The 19,490-nt window shown below is 32.1% G+C and overlaps 3 protein-coding genes across 4 annotated transcripts in view; 2 read left to right on the plus strand and 1 right to left on the minus strand.

Moving 5' to 3' along the window:
- Positions 1-3,731, minus strand: part of LOC123713794 (nucleoredoxin-like) — a 35,838-nt gene extending 32,107 nt beyond the window's left edge. The window contains exon 1 of the mRNA XM_045667650.1: positions 3,177-3,731. Coding sequence (XP_045523606.1) covers positions 3,177-3,539 — 363 coding nt within the window. The 5' untranslated portion in view covers positions 3,540-3,731. The remainder of the gene's footprint in view (positions 1-3,176) is intronic.
- A 5,679-nt stretch (positions 3,732-9,410) lies between these two features.
- LOC123713352 (crossover junction endonuclease EME1) lies at positions 9,411-13,046 on the plus strand. Of its 2 annotated transcripts, XM_045666964.1 has the most exons (11): positions 9,411-9,957; positions 10,036-10,113; positions 10,195-10,289; positions 10,383-10,556; positions 10,679-10,851; positions 11,283-11,353; positions 11,711-11,816; positions 12,162-12,244; positions 12,450-12,562; positions 12,658-12,860; positions 13,007-13,046. In XM_045666964.1, the coding sequence occupies exons 1-10, from the start codon at positions 9,879-9,881 to the stop codon at positions 12,811-12,813; spliced, it is 1,128 nt and encodes a 375-aa protein (XP_045522920.1). In that variant the 5' UTR covers positions 9,411-9,878; the 3' UTR covers positions 12,814-12,860; positions 13,007-13,046. The 2 variants fall into 2 exon arrangements, with proteins under 2 accessions (XP_045522920.1, XP_045522919.1); XM_045666963.1 differs by lacking the exon at positions 13,007-13,046 and having other exon boundaries at positions 12,658-12,928.
- Positions 13,028-18,529, plus strand: LOC123713351 (required for meiotic nuclear division protein 1 homolog). Its single transcript, XM_045666962.1, has 8 exons — positions 13,028-13,812; positions 14,029-14,184; positions 14,571-14,648; positions 14,727-14,804; positions 15,164-15,290; positions 16,351-16,506; positions 16,842-16,990; positions 18,408-18,529. The coding sequence occupies exons 1-8, from the start codon at positions 13,442-13,444 to the stop codon at positions 18,481-18,483; spliced, it is 1,191 nt and encodes a 396-aa protein (XP_045522918.1). The 5' UTR covers positions 13,028-13,441; the 3' UTR covers positions 18,484-18,529.
- Positions 18,530-19,490: the final 961 nt, after the last annotated feature.

Below are 19,490 nucleotides of genomic sequence, written 5' to 3' on the forward strand. Positions count from 1 at the left end.
AACGCTTTTAAAAGTCCCGTTTATTTTACTAGATTCTTTTTTTTACGGATATGTAAATTATTATAATACTATAAGAAATAAAGAAAAATCCAACAAAGCGACTGATAATAAATAAACTAGATATATTTTTCTTCTTGCATATTCACTGTTCCCAAAGGTATTTGTGGAGGTCGTCCCCCACCGAAATTGCCAGCCAGACTGCCGCCAGATAAAGGTCCCGGAGTCGCATTCCCATTCTTCCATTCTAGATCTAGACCAACGTAGACGTATTTTTTCATAAATCATAAATAATTTAAAATCTCTCCTGTTCGTTATTACATACAATAAAAAAGAAGTAGATACTCAGTCCTTAAAACCAAACCCTAAGAGAACCTACATTCTGACACTTAATAAATCAAGTTCTTTTTTCAATAACCCTTCTTCGATAACGGTGTAATCAATGAGAGCAAAAAATCGCAAGCGCAATGTATAAATGTCAAGTATTTGTCAAGCGCAGACTGAATGCAGTGCGGGCTCTTTGTTAGAGCACTTGTTTGCCTCCCATTATGTTAGAAAATGGAGAATATAGCTCTCTGCTTGATTAATAGTATGAATTTGATTTACTTTTATTGCTTTAATATTACTTTTTAATTTATAATAATCCGTTAAAGTATGTATTAAACTGGTTCATTCATATTTGTAGTATATCTTTGGCTTTTATAGGCGATGCATTTGCAAAAAGAAATTTAACAAAAAATCTTAGAGACGAAAAAGTAAGCATATAGTTTAACGAATACAGTTAAGCGATACGTTTTCGTTACGTGAAAAATTCTACGTAACGAACTTTTCTTAAGAATTGTACATAATTCTCACGAAGGATTAATGGAATTCAGTTTGGCTAGTAGAGTAATCTATACTAGTCGCTGAATGTCTGAAGTTAATTGAACGGAAAATGAGTCAGTTTCCGCTTTCTAAGTGGGGGCCGTAGCTTGTAAATTAATTTAATTATTTTCCAAGCTTTATCCTCGGCATGAAGGGTCTTTTTAATGTTGTCTACGCATACAATACTATTATAAGAAACATTTTCTATTGTTTAGCCATAATTAACTGAGCTTTGTTAAGGTAACACAGGTTTTAAATTAGTAAAACAATAGAAATTCCTCCTTTTGTAGAATAATATACAATACAACACAATAATTCACTAATATAAACATTGCATTTTCAACAATGTTCTATTTTTAAATATTTGTTTTTTACAGTAATGAAGAGGTTAAGTTTGTGAATTTCTTTGTTATAAGTAATTTTAAAAATTATTTCATTACCAAGACAGCCTTATACAGCTTACGCTCTTTCTATCTTATCAATCTAAATCCTATATAAATAATATTTTGTTAATTATATTTTCTCTAGCAATACTTATTTCTTAGCGAAATAGACAATCTTGGCATATTTGATTGTTATAAGTGAATAATATATATTACCTGTTTGCATAAAAAAGTAACGCAGTTGTGTTATCTATAATTTGTAGTCAAACATTGTATATGGTATGCGATGAAATCTATGATCAATATCAACAATAAATAATATCTAAAAAACACCTATATTCGTCAATATACAGCCTATATAAAAAGAATATAAATATATAGAAATAAAATTTACATTAAATAATGATACTGTTTATTTATAGTCAACGCAAGAATTAATGGATGGCGAGTGACAAGCGCCAAAAGCCTTAAGGGAATTTAGTTACATTTCCGCTGCTTAATTACTTAATCTAACTTGGGGCAATGTTATTACTGTTAGTTTTGACAACTTCTGGAACAGCTGAAGTTTATTTTTTAAGCTTTGATATAAGGTATATAATAACCGCTGCTGATGTCCGGGCCTCAATCCGCACTTAGTACCTAAGACACCTGCATCTCCAAATCCCAGAGTAGCAGTCTACCGGCGCGTTGTACCTGTGTCTAGCTCAAATAAATGGCCTATTCGTCTTTGGATTCAGCGTACAATTCTCATTCCTGAGGTCGTAGGTTCGATTCCCGGCTATGCACCAATTAACATTTTTAATCTATGTGCACATAACATTAGCTTGAACGGTGAAGGAAAAATAGTGAGGAAACCGGCTTGCCTTAGATCCAACAAGTGTCAGGCACTTGAGGCTGATCACCTACTTGTCGATTTTATTGACAAATGATCATGACACACATATCTGGGAGTGTTGTAAAACATGTACACTACACTGTATAATGTTTTTCACCAGCTCTTTCCAATTCGATTATAAATCGTTAAATAAAATCATCAATCGATTTTCCGAAAATAAAAGTACAAAAACATTTCAAATAAATATATTTGTAAGAATAAAACATCGTTTCTTTGTTTATGGGTAAAAAGAAGGAAAACAAACGCGTTCAAACAGCAATTCAGCAAATATTTACCCTACGCCATCGGAATCTCACGCCAGGAGAGCCTATCATTTTATTAGCACGAAAACATCCCTAGAGAAATTAGGGAGGGCAACATCTTTTTTAATTTTCTCATTTTTAAATTTGGGTTACAAGTGTTGCCAGTATTAATTAGCTTAGTGTAATTAAAGTTTCACTTCTTTTGCTTTTAAAATTCGTTACGCGATTATAAGACATAAAATGAATTGAGGCTATTCTTTCACACATACATGAGGACAAAATTAAATTGAATTAATGAAATTCTTAGGAAGGAATCCTGAGGTTTCAGGATTTTATATTAGATTGCATTAAAGGGCAAGATTCTATCTTTGCACTCCAATACGTTACGTTGGTTATGGCAACACTTAGAAGGGTGTACAGTACCCTCGCCCACCTCTTAGGAATAATTATAGAGGGGAAGGTGCTTTATATCGCGTGGATAATAACTTAGGTTTATGTACGCCATTTCATTCCGTTTGTATTCGTGTTGCAAGCAAGCGTTTTTAACTTAATTAAACTTGCTCGTTATTATGTTTAAACTTAAACAATTTCACACAGTCTGTGTAGCTATTTACGCAGACGCCATAGCTCTTTGGAAGTTTGAGCTAAATAGCTAAATAACGACATAAAAGTAATGTATTAAAATATAAAGTAGTCTGTGAACGTACCACATATAGTTTTTAATCTTTTATCAAATTATTTGTCGAAATATGAATTACATATCCTTAAGTCGGTCCTAAAACTCTATTCACATACCTTAGTATCGACGTCGTGAAATGGCACAGCGAACCAGGGTTTTCCAGTCAGGGTGCGACGAAAACCAGCTTCTCTCTCTACTGGACCCTCGGGAGTACCCACGTGAGCCCAAAGCACCACCTCAACCACCTTCAATCTTGGATGAACCGCCTTATAAACCTGCTCCAAGCGAACACCGAAGTCATCACTAGCATCACTGATATTAGCAAACGAAAAGTATATACCACAAACAGCACCCTCCCCTTCTTCGACACAGTCCGCTAACGCTTCAAGAGTTGGTACATTTTCGAATTTACCATTTTGCGTACCAGGTGCCTCGCATTTGACAAGTGCCCGGCCGAAAAGTTTTTCGCGCCAATCCATAGTGTTATTGCCTTTTATAATCTTGTCCACAATTATAACACTAAAGCTATACACACATTTGTATTATAACAATTGTTTAATATGAATTGTAATTTTTAGATTTTCAAAAAGTCCTAAAGTATTTTAAAAGCAGAAAGCCTTGTCAAATAAGTTTAAGTTTTATTTATAAACGAAAATGTACAGTGCGGGATCGGAGCAACGCCCGATCGCCCTCGTAAACAAAGACAGACTGGAGGAGGGAAAATGAGCGACCCTCTGTCATAGAATATGTATTAGTAACGCAGAACTGTCTGCAAGCGTCTGATGTAATATTTAACTCTAGACTATCTAAAATATCGATAATATTTAATATAAATGATCTAAAAAAACAGCGACGATAATTTTGTATTTATTATATGTTAATTAGTATATCGCCAAAATTAATATAGGCGCATTGTTTTAATTCAAAAAATAATAGTGCTTTTAACACAATACTATATTAGCTGGTTCCTTTATATGTTTTTAGAGTTTCGTTACCTAATGCAAAATATACTAAAAATATTTATTGATTTATTCCTGCAGCTAGATGCTTATTAAACAATTCCATTATATACACAAGTCAAAAACCGAATACACATTCAAACATAAACATAAATTACAGTTAACAATTATTTCCTATTTATAAAAAAATTATATACATATACTCGTATAATAAATAGTAAGATGTATAGATCATTATAATACATTTAGTATAAAAGAGGAATAACAAAGCCATTATACGTAAATATAATAAATGATACCAGAGTTTTTATATTGTTAAGAATTCTTTGGTTACATTAAATATATCTATTTGCTGGTAATTTGTGTTATAATCTGAAGGTATGACATGACTGAGTTACGTAAATAGTTTGAATTAAACTGAAGAATTTTAAATAGTTGGGTTTGCCTTGTATGAAGAAGGGGTGTGAAATAGTAAAAGCGACAATAAGTCAATATGTTCTACAAAACAGCAATTTATTTACAGGTAAACTTTATTATAAATTATAATGGTTATGGGAATAGATTTACCAAGCAATTACTTATTAGTCTTTGACTTAACTCATATCACACGTAGAGTTCAAGTTGCAAATGTTTCGATGAATTCTGCAAGCTTTCGAACAAACGAGGGCACACAAGGGCAAATTTTTGCTTTTTTACAGAGCTAATATGTTATTGCACTGTATTGAAAAGTTATTAATATACTTCATACAAGCATATATAATAATAATATCAAATAATTTAATAACTGCGACTTAAATTTAAATGACATAAAACAAAAAATTCATATTTTGGTTTCAAATATTTTAGATTCTTCAAATTTTGATGAATCTATTTCTGAATATATTAATAAGTCCATTACTAAATTTCAATATTCTGCTGACCGTCTCCTTGAAATTAGTCCACATTATACACTTTGCATCTCATTTCGTCCCAATATTTACGTATGTGCTCCGTTGCTGCTCTTTTTGGAATCATCCAGATCTTCTGACACAAGTAGACGACGTAATCAAAATAAGTTTCTTAATATGCAGCTGAACGAGCAATCTTGGATCCATCCGTTATGGTGGTTTAGGGATTCGCAAAATTTCCAGTGTCGCTTTACCAGCCTTCCTATCTTCTGTCCATAGTTTAACAAATCACATAAGTAAAATTTTAAACACACTTTGAGATTGCTGGCTTGGAAGAAGCTAGAAACGCTTTCTTAAATGCATGCCCAGGTCAAAATTTTCCATTTGCTCTAAATTTACAGAGGAGCTGGGATGACATAAACTGCAAATTTACTTATGACAATCTTTTGAGCTGTAGTACAGGTTCAGCGCGTGCTAGGCTTTTGGCTGTGGGTACACAGGAGGCTAGCTACTTCACTTACGCTGGCTTCACGCTTACATACTCATATACAGGAACATTTCTTGAGCCTGACACGCTCCAAATCGCAACCTGTCTCCGGCTTGGGGTTCCGGCCTGCGCTTCTCATAAATGTCCCTGTGGCAGTGATGTCGACAAGGTAGGACATCACGGACTATCATGCCAAAAAAGTGCTGGCCGCTTCTCGAGACATGCCGCACTTAACGATCATATGTCACCGTCAACGTGCCAAGTCTACTTGAGCCGACTGGAATTGCAAGACACAATGGCAAGAGACCGGACATACACTGGCCCCATCCCATCTACATGGAACCAACAACAGAGATGGTGCGGCTTGTGTTGCAGCTGAAAAAGCTTAAGCCTGCAAATACAGGGGTCTAGGTTTCGAATATGATTTAGTCATAATTATTCGGTGTTCATAAGTATCGAAAAATTTAGTCGACATCATAGGAGACCGAGGAACCTCGGACAAAGAATTAGTCTAGCTATTCAAAGGGCCAGTATCTTGGGAACCTTGCCTACAGGGACTCCTTTTAATTATATATTTTAGTTATTTTATTTTAAGGTTGGTTATAATAAATTAACAGCCATTAAATTAATAAAATAGCCTTTAAGTTTATCTATAATATACAAATGAATCGCAAAATGCGTTGGTAAGCGCATAACTCTACAACGCCTGAACCAATTATACCAATTATTTTTTTTAATGTTCGTTGAAGTCTAAGGATGGTTTTTACGGCGAGAAAAATTCGAATAATAAAAACCCTAAAACAGCCCTTGTCTTTTTCCCATACAAACGTTTTTTAAATAAAATGTAGAGGCAATTTGAATTTTATTGCTATTCAATAAAGTTCATATTAAATTTCAAGCACTCACTGTTGTCTAAGCAACGTCGCGTTCCGAAACACAACAAGTGATAATATCGCAAACCCGACCAAACTGGTTTTTAATTTGGTTGGATAATAGGAAAATATATCAATGAGGCACACATTTTTTTAAAATAAATATTATATTTGTCACTTTTAGGTTCCCACTATCCTTTTAGATTATTTTTCAATCAGGTTTGAACCCAAAGTTCGCCTCTTAGTTTGAAGCCCTCTAGCAGACATCGCAGTCGGGGTTTTTTAGTGGGTCACAGAAGAGTGGCCAAAGTTCGAGCGAAGATACTTTGGTCACCCGAGCTGAACCTCACACAAGGTGATGGTTCTGCCATGAGAATTTCTTGCGCCGACTATAAAATTGGTAGGAACAAAAAACTGCCACATTTCAAATCTTTTTGACAGAACAAAGTCTGTGGGGTCCGCTAGTATATAATATATTATCTATAACATAGTTTATTATATTCTTAATCTTCTTCTTCTTAATATTCTTCGTCAAACAAATACATAAGCAAGCGAAAAAATATGTCAATAAAGTAATATTACATAAGGTTTATGTGAAAAAGTTACAGTTTATTTTAGCATCTATCACGTGGATTCGTCATAACTATCAAACTGCTAAAGTGATTATGAAGGATTTATATGTTAATCAAAAGATACTTGCAGAGGCTAAGGCCCATAAGGGTCTGTAGAGATACATTGATGACGATTGTATGGAAAACATTCGTATGGAATGTTCGGCTTTCGGATACCAAACATTGTTTAATATATGTTTATATAGTTAATTGTAGGAAGCGAAGGGTACACTACTCTCACCAGAAATAATCTTAAAAAGTTATTACATATGCTAAGAAAATCGTTCCATTAGGAAGTTCTTAAAAAAGCTTATGTACGTACTTAACGTTTAAAATATCGCACTCGTACGTTATACATAATACCATAATACTTAATACCATAAAAACAACTCAAGTACTCATATGTCTATTTACATCACAACGAAAACACAATTAGACGGAAAGAAAAAAAGAGTACTCTAGTTATAAGACTACAATTAGAATTTATGAATCTTATTTAACTGAATCATTCAGGAATTAAGATTTAAAATATCTTCAAAGAATTAGAAAGGTCAATTGAAGTCTGAAGGTGATATTTAGTTTTAACAACACCCAACATCATTTCCTCTTGCAGAATAATAAAAGAGTCACATGAAATTTATGTAACAATTAAAATAAACATGAGTGCAATTCACATGTGGCAAAAGTGAAACCTTCAAACCTTTTATAATCAATAATAGGTAAATAGACTTCACTATACTATACTTATTGTAGCATTAAACTCTTCTTAAAAAAAATATATTTTTTACTGTTAAATTTTAATTTATTAGTTTAATATCAATCCCTAATTTGATAAAAACTAAAATAATGTAAGAATGAAATGAAAAAGCCACAGTGAAAAGAGAGGGACACGAATTCATAAGATTTAACGTGGGAGAAAATGTTTTTTTTTAAATTTTATGACTTGGTAACATAGACCTTTAACTTATTTGGAGAAAGTTAATGACTTTGGTGGGCGAAAATGAGATAGGAAGCATTATACAGTGTACAAACTTCAAATTAAGTAAACTATTCATTAAGCGTAGTGAGAAGTTTTCACTTAAAAAAGTTTCTATAATTAATGATATGCAAATTTAATTGATAAATTTTAATATTTAACTACTTACTTGACTTACTTATTTAATTTTTTGCACATCTATGTTTTTTTATTTAAGTTGCTGGTTTCACATCGGTTAGAAACTTCGCGTATTAATTATTGTGATCGAAAAAGTGCAACGCGCTGACGCAGCGCCGCGGTCGCGTTACGATGAATGGTTAACCTAATATTTCTTATTGTGCAATGAATTAAGGCAAGGTTTCTGTCTTTATAATTTTAATTATTATATTAAATTTATGATGTCATCTCCAAATGTTAATCAAATCAAAACCCAAAACGAGCAATTACTAGTGGGTGAACTGAAAAAGGAAAGAGCCCAATGCTCAGACCTGGAAAAAATTGTCTATCAACTCAAGGAACGAATACCTCAGCTCGAACGAAAAGTAGATCAACCCATAACACAAAGGGATGAGGCAGCCGATGAACCGATTCAGTATGAGACGGACGCGAAGAGAAAAGAACTGGCTAAAGAAACGGAATGGGTGCGACAAAAAAACAGAAAGAAAAGAAAACAAAACACGTCCCCTTCCCCCATGAAAGAACTAACTAATAACAAAATACCAGATTTTATAGACTTCTTCATGTTTAGAGAAGTATCACCAAATGTTCTCCAAATAGAGGAAGCCTATGACATGAACTCTGATCACTCACCAATCTTACTCACGATTGGCGACAAGACCCTATAGGTCTTCGCCAATTGTAAGTTAGACCTATAGGTTCTTCGCCAAAGAAAACACAAAAAGCGAAAACTAAATCCATCTCTCGTGATCCCGCATTCGGAGTGGGACAGCTTCAAAATTTATCTTGAAAATATGGTAGACCTAAGAGTAAAAAAAGAAACAGAAGAAAAGAAGAAAGAAGAAGAAAGAAAGAAGAAAAATGTACAATACAACAACTTCCCAGAAGAGATTAAAACATTAGAGATAAAACGAGCTCAAAGAAAAACGTAGTATTCGACAAGATGTCCTGAAGACAAATAACATCCTAATAACCTCACTAAACATCTGAGTTGGGCTGGAATTGGGCTGCAAGTAATATACAAAAAGTTGAGAGGTTTACTGATCATATAGAAAATATATTTCAAATAGATGAAGAAGATTCACTTGACTTCGAAGAAATATCGTCAGAAGAACTAAAAATCCGTCTAGTCACACCAAAAGAAGTTTTACGTGAAATTAAATGTCTAACTAAAAAAAGGCGCCTGGTTTTGATTTAATTACGGGGGAAGTACTACAGCATCTCCCCCCTAAAGCCGAAGTTAAAATGACAGCCTTAATTAATGCCTCACTTCAATATGTTCCCAAATATACATACTATTTTGAAGTGAAAACTTCAATATTTCTGTCTCATTCTTTGCCGGCTTCATTCTACACATATTTGTAATTGTTCTTACTGTAGTTTTTTCCGTTGCATCCGGTTTGAAATCACGATTTTAAAGAAGTTTCATTTCAAAAAGTTTAGATCCTTTTAAGCGTTTGATTACATTGACGCACAGACGCTGAGCTAAAAACGTATTGCATTTTGACATACAGGTACAGGACATCATAATTTGCGCTGTAGAGATTAGAGAATTAGAGACTATATAGTCTTGTGGTAACTGGTAGTATCATTAATATTACGCAGCCGTCCTTAGTATGTTATTTATCTATACTGAGAAAACGTTTTCATAACAGTCATCATAATTTGACAGTACTGTAAAGTGGGAGTCCGCCAAAAATTAAAATCAAAATTTGAAAAGATGTATTGAGTACTAACTGCTGCTGTAGTTCGTACTTCGTTGCCGCCGGCAGTTGCAGTTTACCGCTTTAGTGAATATTATATAGAGTTTATAAACATACCAAAAAATAAATCTTATATTTAAAAAAAAATGAGTTCCATAACTGTAGATTTAACGGAAAATAGCGATGATCTGGAAGACTTGCCAGACGTATTTCTTCCAAGCAAAAGTAAGCATCAAACGGTATTGGTTTGTATGACTACATTAAAATTATTATTAGCATTATTATCTTATATTTTAATTACAGGTAGCAGTCAATCATCTGATGTGTGTTCATCAACTTCTAAAAGTTCTTTACAAAGTTCAAAATCTTTAGTAAATTCTGGTTAGTTCGAACTATTTTGTAAAAAAATGTGTCTGAAGCTTTAATTAAAGGTAATTAATGGTTGGATTTACATATTTTCAGGTAATGAACAAATAAATTATAAGAAAAAGAAAGTGAATGATAACAATACAGCTAAACAAACCCAAAAAATGTATAGGCCAGGAGAATGTATGAAGGTATATTTAGTAATTAATGATATTACTGATCAATAATACACACTTTTGCACTTACTGCATAATTTTATGGTGTAAATGTAATTTATTTCACAGTATATGACAGTAGAAATGCATCCAACACTTGTAGAATCATGGTACTGTGCTGATGTCCAGCGAGAGATAACAGCAAGTGGTGCCAAAATTAACAAGAACTCATCCCTTTGTGATACGAGACTAGTGCTATGGAGCAGTATGGTTGAACCTACATTTACTAGTAATAATGGAATGGTATATTTATTATTATAATTTTACAACTGATATGTTATAATACAAACTTATTCAATTATAAGATATAACTCATCTAAAATATTAGTGTTACATATCAATAGATAAATAAAAAATATTTTTAGGTAGGTCTAACCCCAACCAAGCAGCCTTGTGAGCATGGTCTCTACATTGCAAGCATAGAGGAAATAGAAGAAAAATTGAAGACACATACACTTTCACAGCATATGGCACAAGCAGCAAGTCTTGCTGGCTGTCCACTGACATTGGTGTTGTATGCTGTTAAAGATTATTTTAAGTATGTATATAATAAATGGTATATAAACATATGATATACTACTTTCTGTCATGCATAGCTACAATACTAAATGACTTTGAACTTAAATCCTAGATCCTAGAATAGATTCAATGAAGAAGCTTGGGCCAAAGTACATTCAATTAAAAAGTATTGTTTTTTCAAAAGCAAATTAAAAAGCATTCTTATGATAAAATTTAGAATGATGTTATAAAAGTAAAATAATATAGCTTTATTTTATTCGATAAAAATAAAAACAAACTCATACAACATAATATATTAACAGTGAGTAATAAATTAAAATGTATTTATATTGACCACCTACGGCTATATAAAAGCCTTTTTGAAGACATTCCATAATTGTTGCTATCTCCAGCCATCTTTAAAGTAAAATAATACTTGTAGTACTTGTAACAAGAAAATATTTATTACAGATCATCAGGACGCAAGACAAACAGACATGTCTTAAAAATAGAACCCATTGATCTGGAAATGGCTTTAACAGGTATAAATTTCTAAATGAACATGTCCCTTTTTCAAAATTCAATAGTCTATTATCCTATTTGAGAATAATCTTTTATTTTTTGCTTTTTAAAGAATACAAATATCCGCAAGATATTACTCATCAATTTCTTTATTAGATAGAAAGTATTTTATATAAAATGATTTAGCCACCAACCCTTTTTACATACTTAATTTGATATAAAATACTCAGCATCTATAGAGACCAAATTCTTATATATATTGTGATTAAAGGCTATACTCATTGGTGGTAAAATTTGTGTAATAAATAGTTAAAAGGACTCCCTAATATTGTAAGGGACAGTTTAACCTAACAAGGTTTAAAATGATTTTTTTTTAGATCTCTTAGTGACCGCCAAATGTGATACAATCAAGACCAACACACCAAACGAGTTGGCTTTAACCATTGCACAGTTTACAAAGGCGATAGCTGAAGCACCTTATAAGTATGTAATTATAAGTTACGTCAGTTTCCCAAAAGGCAATGATCAGTGCTAGCCTGTTTCGTCGCTCTAGTCTCATCTAAGGTCGTGCATTCAATCCACACCTGTGCCCAATATACATAGTCAATACTTGTTCATATAGTGAAGAAAAAACCCACGGGGGTTCCACCTTCAGTCTAGCCTTCAGAGATCTGTATCTCTTTGTGTAAGATAATTTTTATCTTAAAAGGCATGTGGAGGTGATCAGCCTTTCAATGTTGGAGCGAAAGACAAATTAATTGGTGCACACTCGTAATGTGAACGCACAACCTTAAAGGGCACTCTCTCAACTCACTATTTTGATTGCAGGAACGCAAAGAAAGCCTATGATGAACAAGCTGAATTTTATATGAGAGGGGACAATAAAAAATGTGTTACCGTTGCTAAAAGTGGTGAGTTAATCTCATTAACAAAAATTTTAGTTTTTACTCCTAGTCAATCATATTAATATATAGATAAAATATAACTCTCATTTAATTAATTGCAGATTTCTGGTCCTTTATTATGAGATAGAGCAATTAATATAAAAAATAATATGTAAATATCCCCCTATAAAGCATAGATTGTTAAAATAATGTTCTTTTTATTTTCGTTAAGGTGATGGCGTTGGTATGTTGTGGCAACAAATGATTGCTGTATTGCCACATTCAAGCCTTGAAACATCAAGGGCCGTATGTGCGAAGTACAAAACTTTAAAATCTCTCTACCAGGTATTATGTCATAAAGTATACATTTATGTATAGAATTTAGAACTCGGGGTTTCATGTCACGCGACAATTATACTAAATAGCCTTTATTTTTTTAGGCGCTTCAGGAGCCCAATAGTGTAAGCATTGTGGCCGATATAGGTGTGACTCGCTCTGCTGCGCCAGGATCCAAGTCAAGGCGGCTTGGAAATGAATTTGCACGGAAACTACACATATTGTTTACCGCTGAGGATGGTAACACTCCAGTCGAATGATCATATGAAATTTAGACCTGAACCTGACCTTTTTTGAGAATTTGAAGATAGGAATGCGCCATTTCTAAATTGAGGGACAGAAGATAACGTCGCTAAATAAATACTAGACTTTTTACTCATATTTCTTATTTCTATTATGCTAATGATCATATGAAATTTAGACCTGAACCTGACCTTTTTTGAGAATTTGAAGATAGGAATGCGCCATTTCTAAATTGAGGGACAGAAGATAACGTCTCTAAATAAATACTAGACTTTTTACTCATATTTCTTATTTCTATTATGCTAATATTACTATATAGAATAATAATTTACAGTATTAAGATACTATAAAGTCTAACACGATATATGCTGAATGTATGTCTGTACACTTGTATCTATAATTGAATCTTTAAAATTGTCATTTTGATATGACCAACTGAATAATTAAATTAAGACTGTCACTTATGCCGCAAAATAACTTTGTCTTATACTTAAGTGTCAATTGTCGTGTAATTTATAGTCTGCACTCTGCTGTCACTATTTAGTTATTTTTATTTATGCAAAAGCAACCTCAAATGCAACAATTTTATCAATATATGTGTTTATTTTTCATTGTATTTCACACGACATCAATAAAACTGTAAAAATGACTACGTTTATGTCCAGATTTGCTATAAATGTCTTTAAAAATATAGCTACTAAAAGTTTTACATTTACTTCTGTGCCGGAAATTGTGCCGCCGATAAATAAGTTTATATATAATATAAACAATTTATTTTGTACTAAATCTCTTTGTTTTGTAAGAAATTATAGCGTAGATGCTATTCAGCCTCCTTTAGCATTAGATAATGCAAGTCTACCTATAAAAAAGAAGACAGTTTACAAAAAAGCAGTCTTAGAGGAAGTAAGCCAAAAAGAGGGTCATTACTTAACATTGGCTTATGCAACCGCAAATTCTTATGATCTAAAAGGTCTAAAGGAGGCTTTAATACAGCAGAAGCTGTATCAGCCAGGCACGTAAGTTATTTATATGACACTGTAATTATTCTTCCGCTCCTTAGTAAATTTGTATTGTTGTACATATAATTTAGACCTCTCCAATTAGAACCTTGTATGTACACAGTTTATTTAATTAACCTAAAAAGGTGATTTGTTTAACAAAATATAAATGTCCATACCATTAACCATGCCCATAATAAAAAAAATGTTCAGGATACTATTATTAAATTACAGATTAAAAACACAAGAAGTGGGTGATGTAGTGGTAGCGAATGCAGTTTATTCTGTTGGTGATGAACCAAGACAGATTATCTTTTTCAAAGAGGGTGCTGTTGTATTCTGGAATTGTACTGAATTAGAGGCTAAAAATGTACTGGATTTTGTTAGACCGTTAGTATGTATTTATATATTATGATTTGTATTAATACAAAATAAAAGTATTTTCATACTATTGTTTGCCATTGACTACTATTCATTTTTTAATTAGAGAACAAAATTGTACAGGATTTGGTTCGACTATTAGTATATAATTGTACATTATTATTTGTATAACACTATTAAGACAAAATAAAGGTAAAAAAAGAATTTTATGCTATTATGCAACATATGCTTATTATTTAAAACTGAATTTGTAATTATTATAAATATTGAAGCTATCCATTGTAATTTTAGATAATTTTCTCATTAATATAGCCAAAATTTTGTTTTAAAATATCTCTTAAGATAGCAAGAAATTTGATTAAAGAAATATTCAGCAACATTTAATTAAATTTCAGATTTGAAATTGAAAGTTATCCCCTGGAAGTGGTACACAAAGAAAGAGAAATCATGACCTATTTCTATCAACCTAATGTGTGAGTAAAGTTGTAAGAAATTTCCAAAATATATTATGTTTTCCTCATTTATTTTTTATTTTTATATATAATTTATAGCAAGAGCTGTCATCTACAAGAGTCATGTTTTGTGCTGGTTGAAAATGGAGAAAACTCATTAGAGAAGTACACATTCAGGTAATTAATTAAAAAAGTAAATAGAGTGCAGTTTTGCTTACTAATTAAGTCACGCTTTAAACTGAACTAACATTTTATTGTATTGCCTACATAGGCAAAGGTAAATATCACTGTACGAGGGATTGCTTTAGCGATGTTTCAACACACATCTACTGCAGAATTGTATACTTTTTATTGAATTGGATTTTTTCTAGATATTCAGTATGAATTACAGTAGTTTTAAGTAGCAGTCATAATTCAGTTCTAATAAATAAAAATTGATATACTTTAAGCATTTTTTATTTTATAAGACAAGCCAAGGTAGATTTATACCATTCGAGTAAGTGTTATTAAAATGAGAGTTATTTTTTACATTTCAGTCATGCAATGGTCCAGTCAGTTCGTCTGGGAGCGTGGGAGGCTCGACTTGAGACTTTGGCATCCTCTATCAGATCACACACTGCACTAATGGAATCTGAGGGTGCCACACGGGTTGAAAAGAAAGAGGTATTGAAATTTTCTCTTTGACTACAAGTATTATTTTTTTATTGTAAACCTACTTTTGATTAGATAATAAACCTGATTAAGGTTTCCCACGGGACTAAAGATTTGTACCATTTAAAGATGTTTTCATTTATCCAGTTTTACAGCAATATACATGGTCCTCCTTTCGCTTATAGTGCGCGAATTTACCGATTTTCTACAATCATAATCTGATAGAAGCTTACTTTTTCTTTACTTACTTTGAAGTGTTTGTAAAGAAAAGTGCCGAAATATTTTTTTTAACATTAGAAAATGCTGTTAAAGCTATATCTACGGCATTTTGCTCATGCAGGAATTATGTGGGACTCAAACTTAATTTACACAAATGGGGCCGTTTAAGTATTCCGTAAGCACTATATACATCTTATAGGGTTTTTGATTGTCTTGTTTGTTGATTACATCATCAGTAAATTTTTACTTTTTTACACTTATTACTCACACATTGTTTATGCTTGACGATATCAAACGTCTAAAATTGAGAAAGCAATGGAACGAGCAAGAGTCCTAATTATAAGTGAAATATCGATAAAATCCTAGAATTCAATCTTGTTTAACCACGTGCAAGTGTAGTCCCATCAACGGAAGTGATTCGATGAAATAGTGCCAGGACCTCTTTGCAATTCTCAATATTAGAGGTTCAAGTTATCCAGGTCCTACTACACCAGGTCTCCATTAGTAACTGTAATAAATAATGTAACGAAAAGTAAATGAACTGAAAGAAACTCACTCTTTTTACTAACACCTTTGTTAAGATGGTCCATTACGCGCGCTTAGAAGCAATGAAATGAGTCATTGTAACTACACCCTTAATACATAAGATAGTTAATATCATGGTACACATGATACTTACTTGCATGCTTGAATAAAATTTTGCTACCCACTGGCAGCATCTATCATAATGTACTCATCAGAGAGTCATGAAATATTCAATCATAATTATATATCCTATGTATATGTTCTACATCTCAATAGTATTTGCAGCTGTGTTCGAGAAAATTATTATTATAATGTATTATATTTTCAGGTTGTAAGAAAATTGGGTGAACTCTTTTCTCTTCGGCATCGGCTAACAGTTGAATCAGATCTTTTAGACACACCAGACTTCTACTGGGAAGAGGAGAACTTGGAAAGGCTCTACTCAAATACAGTCGCCTATTTCACGATTCCCAGACGTACAAGGGTATGAGGATTATTTGATGTATTAAGAGGAAAATAATATGCGAGTTAATTTCTGCGGCGAATGTTACCTTGAATTTTAATTCTTAAAACAAAAATTTATAGTAAACTTATGAGAATTCAGAATTTTTCATGAAATTAATATTATAAGATTTAAAATACAAAATAAAAAAATGTGTGCGTGTACCAGTGTACACACATAAGAAGTGAAACTTCTTTATGACCTTATTTTTCGACAAATTATCTACTATATGCAACTTTACGAAAATTGGTTGATACGGTATGACAATTAATTACTGAGAATACGTATCTAATATGTTCTTTTGAAATATTATCCAGGTATTAAACGAGCGTCTATCTCACTGTGTGGAACTTCTGGAACTTTTATCATCATGGGCAGCTGATAGGCATCATGTAAGGCTGGAGTGGATGGTAATAGCCCTCATTCTAGCTGAGGTCTGCTTTGAACTGCTGCACTTCTTCGAGAGGTATTTTGCCAGAAATGATGTAGAAATAGCTCATTAAGATATGCCTAAAATATATTGTTTGTTACTATAGAAGGAACCTTCTACATAAGTCAATACTTATGTAGAAACATATTTAATCTTTGGCTTGTAGTTGTATACTTAATAAGCCGTTGTATGCCAAAGAGTTGATAAATTGCTATATTTCCTTCATATAAACATGAAAAAAATAGAGAAAGAGAAATTCCAAGAACGTAGTTATAGTTATTAAACGCTACTCTTAAATGACTTGGTTATAATATGTATATCTTACTTGACTTTAACCTATTTTTTGTAAGAAAAATGATTCGTCTGAAACCACATATTTATTTTTTATTCGATTTTATCGTAATAAGAATTTCTCTACTTTGTTATAAATAATGTTTAATGTGTGAAAAATCATTCACTGTACTGTTTATATAGCTAATTTATGTATAACTTGAATATATTTTTTGTAAAAAAATATGATATGTTAAATTAGTTTTAGTATGACGCTTGTTTAGTTGTAGAGTAAAATTGTGTAGGCATTTATTACTTATAGTATGATTTATATTTAGTTTGTAACACATATGTAAAATAATTCTCGAGTTTCCTACTGATTATTATAGTACAAATCTGTTATTCGCATTATCTACCTAAAAATAATAGCACTGCAATCTTTAGGCCCGTGGCCTCATAATTCTATATCTGTTTCGTGATCATTGAGTTTTCTTGATGGGCAAGTAGGTGATCAGCCATCTATACCCGACACACCGTCAACAAAGGTCTAAGGCATGCTGGTTTTCTTATATTTTCCTTCCTTGGAGTGTAATGTGGTCTGGTATGGTGTTATAATGGTGGCACTTAATGCATTCACCATTTCTTCGTTGTATTGCGATGCTTTTTCGCGCTATTTGTAATATGCTCAAAGGTTTTGATTGTTATGTGTATATTGATTATATTGTTAGACAAACTTGTTAGATGTATTTTACTAATAAACAGATTTGTAGTTTGATTATTATATCAACTTACCTTAAAATTTCAACACAAATTTGTTGTCTATGAAGGGTTAGTTATGTGTTTGTATTTAGAATACATAAGTATCTCTTACGACAGTAATTTTATATATAAGCTAAAATTGATTGCAGCAAAAGCTTAGCATACCATATACTAAGGTTAAGTATATATGTATAGAATCGTTTTATTAAGAGTTATTTGTTTTAAATAAAATGTTGATTCTAACTTGTAATTTATTTAAAAGCCGGTTTTGGAATTGTTTAGGCAAAACAAAAGTTATAATTACTAAGAGTAATTATGACAGCTGATACTAAACTCTAGTGGTCCTTCGGGACGGAATTCAAGAACCGTGAAATATACTGATTAAGGATTTTTGGAACACATTTTTATAATAATTCTGATGCAGGGCACTACAAAATGATTGGTTCTGGAGTGGCTTCGACTGGGATATCAAGAGTGATGTAAAAGAAAGGGCATATTAATTATTAATCAACATTGATAAATACTGAGTGTCATCACTGAATAGTGTAATACAATAAATGTTTGATTAAAAAAAAATTTAAGTTTCTTTTTCACCTAAATGCAAGCAGTAAATTATTATTTCTCTGCGAATGAAAACTGGTATAGTTCCTTTTTATATTATTTTTTACGAATATAATATGAGCTAGCAACCATTTCAACATTATGTATGTATGTGCTTCGGTAAGTTTTCATTCGAGGTACCAAAATGTTATGCTTATTTTCTAATTATCAATCTCATATAAAAATATATTATGTAACATAAATTATTACTTACGAACTTATAAGTAAACAACACATCAATCACTATAAGTGATATACTAATTAAATATTCCTTATAAACTCAGGCATTCGATCTGAAACGTGCTATAATGTTGATAACATCGTCAATGTTAAGGTGCGTAAATAATGTTACTACCATACTAGAAAACTCTTGGTCAATCAGATATACATTGTCATTTAAAAAATCGCGGTTAGCGCGTGATTCTCACTTCGGTTTTGAGCGTTGCCATTAGATTAAATATTTTTAGAAAAGAAATATTAACAAAAAATCTAATAGGGTCAGGAAAGATGACCTATGTAATTTTTCTTCCATCATATGTTATTTATCATGGAAATAAATGAAATGGAAGAAAACACATTGCCACATAGAAACATTATACAGTCACAGGAACCATTCTACTTTGCCATTAAAATATGACGTGAGTGTGGACGTAGCTGCGAATTTGATGATATCGATCGCGGCATACAATCGTTCATTATGCTTCATTATTTTTAATTAATTCTCGCTCTTTCAACTAATAAGTCGACGCTCTCAGGGCTATCGGAGATCGATCCTCGAGAGCGCTATATATCATGCGATATTATTGAAATTATTCGATGACTTTTTCATATTACGTATCACAGAAACCACACGCAGTGTCAGAAATTTCAAAATTGTTACCACAGACTATTAATTTGTTTTTGCTAA

This window comes from Pieris brassicae, chromosome 8, assembly GCF_905147105.1.
Source record: "Pieris brassicae chromosome 8, ilPieBrab1.1, whole genome shotgun sequence".
Classification (NCBI taxonomy): Eukaryota; Metazoa; Arthropoda; class Insecta; order Lepidoptera; family Pieridae; genus Pieris; species Pieris brassicae.

Coding starts and splice junctions, on each gene's coding strand:
- LOC123713352 (XM_045666964.1), top strand. CDS start 9,879: ATGAGTTCCATAACTGTAGATTTAACGGAAAATAGCGATGATCTGGAA. Junction 10,557..10,678: donor TTACTAGTAATAATGGAATG/GTATATTTATTA, acceptor AAATATTTTTAG/GTAGGTCTAACCCCAACCAA. Junction 11,354..11,710: donor TCTGGAAATGGCTTTAACAG/GTATAAATTTCT, acceptor ATTTTTTTTTAG/ATCTCTTAGTGACCGCCAAA.
- LOC123713351 (XM_045666962.1), top strand. CDS start 13,442: ATGACTACGTTTATGTCCAGATTTGCTATAAATGTCTTTAAAAATATA. Junction 13,813..14,028: donor AAGCTGTATCAGCCAGGCAC/GTAAGTTATTTA, acceptor ATTAAATTACAG/ATTAAAAACACAAGAAGTGG. Junction 14,805..15,163: donor TTAGAGAAGTACACATTCAG/GTAATTAATTAA, acceptor TTTACATTTCAG/TCATGCAATGGTCCAGTCAG.